The 8,945-nt window shown below is 42.1% G+C and overlaps 1 protein-coding gene across 1 annotated transcript in view; it reads left to right on the top strand.

Moving 5' to 3' along the window:
• The window catches only part of ptpn1.L (protein tyrosine phosphatase non-receptor type 1 L homeolog), a 47,322-nt gene extending 39,777 nt beyond the window's left edge, over positions 1 to 7,545 (top strand). Inside the window, 4 exon segments of the mRNA NM_001092616.1 lie at positions 2,807 to 3,016; positions 4,068 to 4,229; positions 4,432 to 4,655; positions 6,442 to 7,545. Coding sequence (NP_001086085.1) covers positions 2,807 to 3,016; positions 4,068 to 4,229; positions 4,432 to 4,655; positions 6,442 to 6,634 — 789 coding nt within the window. The 3' untranslated portion in view covers positions 6,635 to 7,545.
• The last annotated feature ends 1,400 nt before the right edge of the window (positions 7,546 to 8,945 follow it).

Raw genomic sequence — 8,945 nt, forward strand, 5'->3', positions numbered from 1 at the left:
TCAGCCGCTGGCATCTACCAGTGATTAATCCTGCAATTGGCCATGACACTTGCTCTTCCCTTTAGTCCATCTGGAATCCCTGCCAGAAAGCAAGGCACAACTGCTGCAGCACAGCCTGTTGCAGGAATAGCACACAGTAAAGTAAATGAGAATTTTTCTGTCTTTGTTTTTCAAATGAGACTTTATATTACAACTCAATTAAAGGGATACTGTCATGGGAAAAACATTTTTTTCAAAATGAATCTGTTAATAGTGCTGCTCCAGCAGAATTCTGCACTGAAATCCATTTCTCAAAAGAGCAAACATATTTTTTTATATTCAATTTTGAAATCTGACATGGGGCTAGACATATTGTCAATTTCCCTGCTGCCCCCAGTCATGTGACTTGTGCTCTGATAAACTTCAGTCACTCTTTACTGCTGTACTGCAAGTTGGAGTGATATCACCCCCTTCCCTTTCAACCCCCAGCTGCCAAACAAAAGAACAATGAGAAGGTAACCAGACAACAGCTCCCTAACACAAGATAACAGCTGCCTGGTAGATCTAAGAACAACACTCAATAGTAAAAACCCATGTCCCACTGAGACACATTCAGTTACATTGAGAAGGAAAAACAACAGCCTGCCAGAAAGCAGTTCTCTCCTAAAGTGCAGGCACAAGTCACATGACCAGGGGCAGCTGGGAAATTGACAATATGTCTAGCCCCATGTCAGATTTCAAAACTGAATATAAAAATTCTGTTTGCTCTTTTGAGAAATGGATTTCAGTGCAGAATTCTGCTGGAGCAGCACTATTAACTGATTCATTTTGAAAAAAACATGTTTTGTGATGACAGGATCTCTTTAAGTTTGAAACATATTGAAATGCTGTTTGTTCTGATGGCAGCCAGCCTGTAATATTTCTCAGAAGAGTTGATGTTGAGTAATCACCGTGCAAGAAAAGGATTACTGCTCTACTTCCTGGATACGCTTTGAAATGGACAAAATAGACCTTTGTTTAGCATATAATAAATAAGGCCTGTGCTGTAAATGTGTGCTTTTGTTGTGACTGAAACGCAAGTTTTATTTGTCCTTTATTAGAAGCCATGAACTCCCTGAATTTTAATTTTATCAGTTTTCTGCAGAGTGAGGCAAGAACTGATTTAGTCAATGACTAAATGAATGTCCATCACCTGAATTATAAGCCTCTTTATATGGATTACTCCTAAACACAGGCACCTTGGGAACATGTTTCTATATATCTGTAACCTTGTTATGAGCTAAGGGGGCCCAGTCTGAAGGCCAGTTAGGGGGAGATTTGGGGTGAGTGTTTATTTGTACCCTGGGTACCCCTGGAACTATAGCAGGGTGACTGTTACCCCAATGTTTCTATATATCTGTAACCTTGTTATGAGCTAAGGAGGCCCAGTCTGAAGGTCAGTTAGGGGGAGATTTGGGGTGAGTGCTTATTTGTGTCCTGGGTACCCCTGGAACTATAGCAGGGTGACTGTTACCCCAATGTTTCTATATATCTGTAACCTTGTTATGAGCTAAGGGGACCCAGCCTGAAGGCCAGTCAGGGTGAGATTTGGGGTGAGTGCTTATTTGTGCCCTGGGTACCCCTGGAACTATAGCAGGGTGACTGTTACCCCAATGTTTCTATATATCTGTAACCTTGTTATGAGCTAAGGGGGCCCAGCCTGAAGGCCAGTCAGGGTGAGATTTGGGGTGAGTGCTTATTTGTGCCCTGGGTACCCCTGGAACTATAGCAGGGTGACTGTTACCCCAATGTTTCTATATATCTGTAACCTTGTTATGAGCTAAGGGGGCCCAGCCTGAAGGCCAGTTAGGAGGAGATTTGGGGTGAGTGCTTATTTGTACCTTGGGTACCCCTGGAACTATATAGCAGGGTGACTGTTACCCCAATGTTTCTATATATCTGTAACCTTGTTATGAGCCGACTGAATATTGGGGCTTTAACTGAATGCAGAGGTGATTTTACTACTTTGTGCTCGGCGGGAGAGTAAGTTGAGTGAATTCCTTCCCATTAAATGAATATATATATATATATATATAATACAAATGTATAATCTAGCAGTGATCAGTTTTTTTGTGCAACTCTATTGATCTTGGTGCAAAGGTGTGAAATGTCCCTTTAAGTTAGACCAATGCAGGGGCAGGAATGCAGCAGATTGTGGGAGCCATATATTGTGCTGGCAGTTGATATACGCGGTGCTGTTACCCAGAGAGAGATGAGTATTTTCCGTGGATCATTCATTGTTCCAGTGGCAGCTGATTGTAACTGATGTCTATTCATCACACAAATATGCTTTCTGCCAATGACAGAAGTGCCCACAGACTTCTTTATTACTCACTAAATTCCATTTAGCTGCGGGGTAAAATCTGTGTTAAAGGATAAAATAATGCTTTAAGTCTGGCAATTCTGATCTGGTCTATTAAAGGGACGGATCACCTTTAAGTTAACTGTTAGTATGTTATAGAATGGCCAATTCTAAGCAACTTTTCAGTTGGTCTTCCCTGGAGAGCTGCTGAATAAAAAGCTAAATAACTCCTCAAGTAATAATAAAATGAAAACCAATTGCAAATTGTCTCAGAATATCTCTCTCTGCATCAGACTACATTTCATTTCAAAGTGAGCAACCCCTTTAATATATTGCTTATTCAAGTAATTCCAGCAGCACTAATACTGTTTATATACTCTGGGTAGAGCATTTATCCTACACAGCCATGAACCGCTGTAATGGTGAACTGGGCTTGTATCTGGTCTGTATGAGTTTCACACTGATTATTCTCTTTTCTCTCTGCAGACACAAGAAACCCGTGAAATCCTGCACTTTCATTACACCACGTGGCCTGATTTTGGAGTCCCAGAGTCGCCTGCATCATTCCTTAACTTCCTGTTTAAAGTCCGTGAATCGGGCTCCCTAAACCCTGAACATGGACCCATTGTGGTGCACTGCAGCGCCGGTATTGGTAGATCCGGTACATTTTCTTTGGCAGATACTTGCTTGCTTCTGGTAAGTTTTGTTTTTTATGACGGTAAGTGCCTTTAAAGGGATACTGTCATGGGAAAAAAAGTTTTTGTTTTTTTTCTTTCAAAAAACATCAGTTATATAGTGGTGCTCCAGCAGAATGCTGCGCTGAAATACGTTTCTCAAAAGAGCGAACAGATTTTTTAACATTTCATTTTAAAATTTGACATGGGGCTAGACATATTGTCAGTTTCCCAGCTGCCCCAGTCATGTGACTCTAATAAACTTCAGTCACTCTTTACTGCTGTACTGCAAGTTGGAGTGATATAACCCCTCCCTTCCCCCCCCCCAAGCAGTACAATGGGGAGGTAACCAGATAGCAGTTTCCTAACACAAGATAACAGCTGCCTGGTCGATCTAAGAAAAACACTCAATAGTAAAATCCAGGTCCCACTGAAACACAATCAGTTACATTGAGTAGGAGAAACAACAGCCTGCCAGAAAGCAGTTCCATCCTAAAGTGCTGGCTTTTTCTGAAAGCACATGACCAGGCAAAATTATTTGAGATGCATCTACACACCAATATTACAACTAAAAAATACACTTGCTGGTTCAGGAATGAAATTTTATATTGTAGAGTGAATTATTTTCAATGGAAGTGTAATTTAGAAATAAAAACTACATCATAAAAACCATGACAGAATCCCTTTAAAGGAGTTCAAGGTAGTGCTGTGCCCACTTGTGCTAATGCATGCTGGGAGAGTCGTTGGCATTGCTGTAGTAAAGCGCTGCTTTCCCTGTTGACCTATGGGGATCACCAAGCAGCAGCCTGAGCAGTGGAAACCAGTGTCTCAATTGTGGGTCCATTGCTCCTGGTCAGAAGCCCATCCAGGGAGCCAGAAAGCAACTGTCATATGGCCAGACATGTGGCTGCTGCTCCTCCTGTGCCTGATCCATTATAGGGTAGTCGGGTTATTTCTGGAGAATTTGTGGTGGGGTCGATTGGGACTGTACAGAGGTTCAGATATTCAAAATGTAAACAGCGCTGTATTAGTAACATTTAGGAAACATTTACAGTCCTGTGTTTGTGTAATAGATGGACAAAAGGAAAGACCCCTCTTCAGTGGAAATTAAGCAAGTTCTCCTAGAAATGCGAAAATATCGAATGGGCCTCATACAGACAGCCGACCAACTGCGGTTCTCGTATCTCGCCGTCATCGAGGGGGCAAAGTTTATAATGGGAGACTCCTCCGTGCAGGTAGGGGCTTGTCACAGGGAAATAAAATGCAGGTTAAATCACTAGGAATTTCCTCAGGTCAAATGGACACTTTTCTATGCGTGCATGCTGATTGGACAATAAGTCGACTATTCTGGCGAGATCGTAGGCATCTTGCAGGAACATCTCTGTCAGTTCCCATCGTTCTGTACACCACACATAATGCTCTTTATTTCTCTGCAAGGAACAATGGAAGGAGCTTTCCAACGAAGACTTGGATCCTCCACCAGAACACACACCCCCTCCCCCCAGGCCTCCAAAACGGACCACTGAGACGCCCAACGGCAAAGTCTACGAGCAGTCGGAATTCTTCCCACAGCAAATAGTAGAGGAGGTGATCAGACGCGCAGTCAGTGTGGTGGAAGAGTCTGTACCTGATGGAACAATCCTCTCGCCTCCTGCAGAAAGGTATTCAAATCCGACTGTCACATCCGACTGTCAGCAGAATGTGTGCCACTGGCACTTTAGATCTCATGTTGCTGATTCTCTGCTAAATGCTGGTGTATTGGTAACACAGCCTTTCCTCCAGCTCCTGGTGCTGAGAGAGAACATGTCGGATCCTGCACAGAAATGTTCCTTCTCACAATCAGCATTTGAGATCAAGCACTAGATCTCCCCGTGCGTATGGGAAGACACTCCCAGTGTTTGTGTGCTCATTCCAGCAATTCTGCCCCAGTGTAACTGTCACATTCTGCTCCAGTCTAGTGCTCTCTTATTATCCCTGAGATACACTCCGCCCCTCCCTAGTGTTTCATGGCAATTCTGAATCCTGCACCGTGCATGGGGATTAATATGAAATTTGCTGTTACTCTTCTGGGAAGTTACCCACATTGTTGCTGGTAGTTCCTTCCTTTTAAAGGATCAGTAACATCAATTTTTAAAAAAAAAAAAAAAAATCATTAGTATACCATGAAAAAAAACAAAAAAACACCAAGACTAATGAAACTTTAAAATCGCACAGCCTTTATTAAGAAATAACTTACCGAAACTTCGCTTGTGCTCCTATTCAGAAAAGGTGATCCAGCGATCCATCGTGAGGCTCTCGATTTCTCCTCCCTGCCTTCCTTAAAGGAGAGGCCAGGGAGGAGAAATTGAGCATCACACGATGGATCGCCTTTTCTAAAGAGCAGCGCAAGCGGAATTTCGGTAAGTAAAAATACACTTGCGCTCCTCTTCAGAAAAGGCGACACATAGGGTTGCCAACTTTTTAAAAAAAAAAAAAAAAAATTACCGGCCAGTGGTGGGAACTAAATGGGTGGTGGAGCCGCAGGATTGTGCCGCAAAAGGGAGCGGGCCACATCACGGCAAAAGATGAAGAATAGGTATGTTTCCACCGTAGGGCCAAGGGCTTTTGTTAAGGCTATTACAAATTACTGTTGGCTACATTGCCTGTAAATTTGTAATACCGGCCACGGCCCTGGCAGATGTTTTTTACCGGCTCAGCTGGTAAAATACCGTCTGGCTGGCAAACCTAGCTACACAGCGACAATCCTTTGTGCAGCGCTGGATTTCTCCTCCCTGGCTATCTCCTATAAGGAAGGCAGGTAGAAGGAATCGAGCGCCACATGATGGATTGCCTTTTCTGAAGAGGAGCGTAAGCTGAGTTTCAGTAAGGTATTTCTTAATAAAGGCTGTGCGAATTTAAAGTTTAATTTTGTCTTGGTGTTTTTTTTCCGTGGTATGCCAACTTTTTTTTTTTTTTAATCTTGATGTTACTGGCCCTTTAAGTCACAAGAGCATTAGTGAGGTTGGACACTGATGTTGGGGATCAGGCTTGACAGTTGGGGTTTCAGTTCATCCCACGGGTTCAGTTGGGTTGAGGTTGGGACTTTGTGAAGTCAGGTTCTTCCCATCTCCGCAAACTCTTTCTGTAGGGACCTGGCTCTGTGCATGGGACGTTCCCCAAACTCTTCCACAAACAATTGTCACTGTATCAAATAAGGGCATTTGTAAAGATTCCAATAGTTAGAAGCAGCAAACAGTGGAAGTAGAGAAGTATAGAAGCTGCCATGATCTTCACTACATCCCAATGACCTTTTACATTTTCACAAAAATAATGCGAATGGGGCAAAATACAAAACGACTTAAGGAAAACTTCCGTTTTGAATTTCATACGTTCCTTATGACAGTCAGTCGCCCCAATAGTAAAGCTGCACCTCCCCACGTATTTCTTACCCTCCTTTTTGCCCTTCAGCGCTCGCCCCGACACTGAAATGCGAAGAAGAGCCGTCGACGACCAAGTCCACTCCAGCCCCGAAGAGAAGCTCCAACCGGAGAGCGAGGACAATAACAAGAGCCCCGAGTGGAAGTCGTTTGTGATGAACATTTGCATGTTTGCCGTTGTTACAGCGGGGGCCTGTCTCCTCTACAGGGTCTGGTATCATTAATGGACTCGCCCGTCCCCTCCCCCCCACTCTCTTTTGTCTGTAATTCAGTTCTTCATGACAAAAAGCTAATTGGAACAACCTAAGGCAAAGCGAAGCTGAACTACAGCTCTAGGCTTTAAAGGCTGGAACTTTGCTTGGGCTTCTGTGAGAGTCAGTGCACTAGGGTTTAGAGCAGCCCTCAAGCCCCCAAAACAAAGGATAATGCTGAAATCTCAGGGCCATCAATCTATTCAGGAGTAAGCAGAAACAAACAAAATGCCAAATATCTTCTTTTTTTTTTTCTTTTTTTTTTTTGGGGGGAATAAAATAGCGGTATCACAACACATTGTTGTTTTATAACTTTTTTTTTTTTTTTTTTAAGACTTGACATTTTTATTTGCGTTACTCTATTTTACACGAAAATGATAGTGCGCTCGTCTCTATGTGTCTTGCACCCCAGTCCCAGGTTCAATGACGTATCCATGGAATGTATCAGGGCTCAGGGCTGCCTTTAGGGATAGAGTGCGACTACAACTCCCCGTAAATAATCCCCCCCCAAAGACAGCCCTGATCTGTTTCTATTTTGTACCCGACTACCAACAGAGAAGGCGGATGAATTATATAAAAAGGTGAAGATTTCTCTTTTTTGTTTGTTTTTTATTAACGTTATTCTGGGGCTGTGCCTGTGGTCGCCATTTACTCTCTCTGTATAACAACTGTTACAATATCTTTGTCTATTCCTTTTGTTTTCTAGTAGCAACGGCTTCTTCATTGGCTCAGGGTAGTCCCACAGTAACGATTGGTTTTTTTTTTCCCCCTTTTATTTTTGTTTTCTAAACCTGTCGGACATTGCACCCCCTTTATTGTACTGACTGATAACGTTCTATTCTGGTGCAAAGAATATGCTACGAATAAACGTCACTTCAAACGTTCCAGCAGCATTTCCCACCCTGCGGTGGAGACGTCCCTGTGTTTTATATGGTGTTTGTCCTTCACCGACTCCGTTATAGATCATGTGACACATAGAAATACAAGCGAGTGGCCAATCACGTTGTCCGCGCAGCATTTGGATGTGATTGTGAATAAGCATCATTCATTAAAATGAAGGGTAATGGCCTATTAGACATCCAAATGTCTGATTTCTAGGTATTTTTTTTTAAAGGAACAAATAAAATGTAATTGGTTTAAAGGACCAGTAACATCAACATTTAAAAAAAAAAAAAAATAATAATTAATATGTATACTATGGAAAAAAACACCAACACATATTAAACTTTAAAATGGCAAAGTCTTTATTTAGTAATAACTTACCGAATCTCCGCTTGCGCTCCTCTTCAGAAGCGGCGATCCATAGTGCGGCGCTCGATTTATAATCCTGGCTATCTCCTATAAGGAAAGCAGGGAGGAGAAATCGAGCGCCGCACGATGGATCACCCGATCGCCTTTTTCTGAAGAGGAGCGCCAGCGGAGATTTGTAAATTATTACTAAATAAAGACTTTTAAAGTTTAATATTTGTTGGTGGGTTTTTTTTTAAAAACAATTTAAAAAAAAAAGTTTTTTGATGTTACTGGTCCTTTAATGAATACAACTTTATTTTCAAGTGACAGACACTATTCCGGGACCAGTCTGCTCCCAGGTCACATGCGTGTAACGTGCAGGCTCATTACGTGAACGTGTGACATTAAATATGGCTGCCGGCTCCAGAAGGGAGCTCACACCTCCATTGGGTAGATAGGTGCCCTTTAAGGTTCATATCATGCAACTTCCCCAATATAAATGTATTTTTACTTGTTTTAAAGTCATCTGTAAATGCACCTGGTTATTGATAAAATTTGCCGCCCCAGGCCTCACCACAAATCCGGGCCTGGCAGCTGTGACCCCCATTTGAAAGCTGGTAAGAGTGAAAAAGGCAAATAACTAAAAAAAACTAAGAAAAATAATTAATGAAGACCAATTGCATTGCTTAGAATTTGTCGTTCTATAACATACTAAAAGTTTAAGGTGAACCACCCCTTTAAGTTAACTTTAAGTATGTTATAGAATGGCCAATTATAAGCAACTTTTCAATTGGCCTTCATTATTTATTTTTTACAGTTTATAAATTATTCGCCTTCTACTTCAGACTCTTTCCAGCTTTCAAATGGGGGTCACTGACCCCATCTACAAGTCAAATGCTCTGTAAGGCGACACATTTGCTTTTACTCATCTTTCTGTTCAAGCCCCTTCATATTCCAGTCTCTTATTCAAATCAGTGCATGGTTGCTAGGGTAATGTGGACCCTAGCAACCAGATGGCTGAAATTACAAACTGGAGAGGTGCTGAATAAAAAGC

Source organism: Xenopus laevis, chromosome 9_10L, assembly GCF_017654675.1.
Source record: "Xenopus laevis strain J_2021 chromosome 9_10L, Xenopus_laevis_v10.1, whole genome shotgun sequence".
Lineage (NCBI taxonomy): Eukaryota > Metazoa > Chordata > Amphibia > Anura > Pipidae > Xenopus > Xenopus laevis.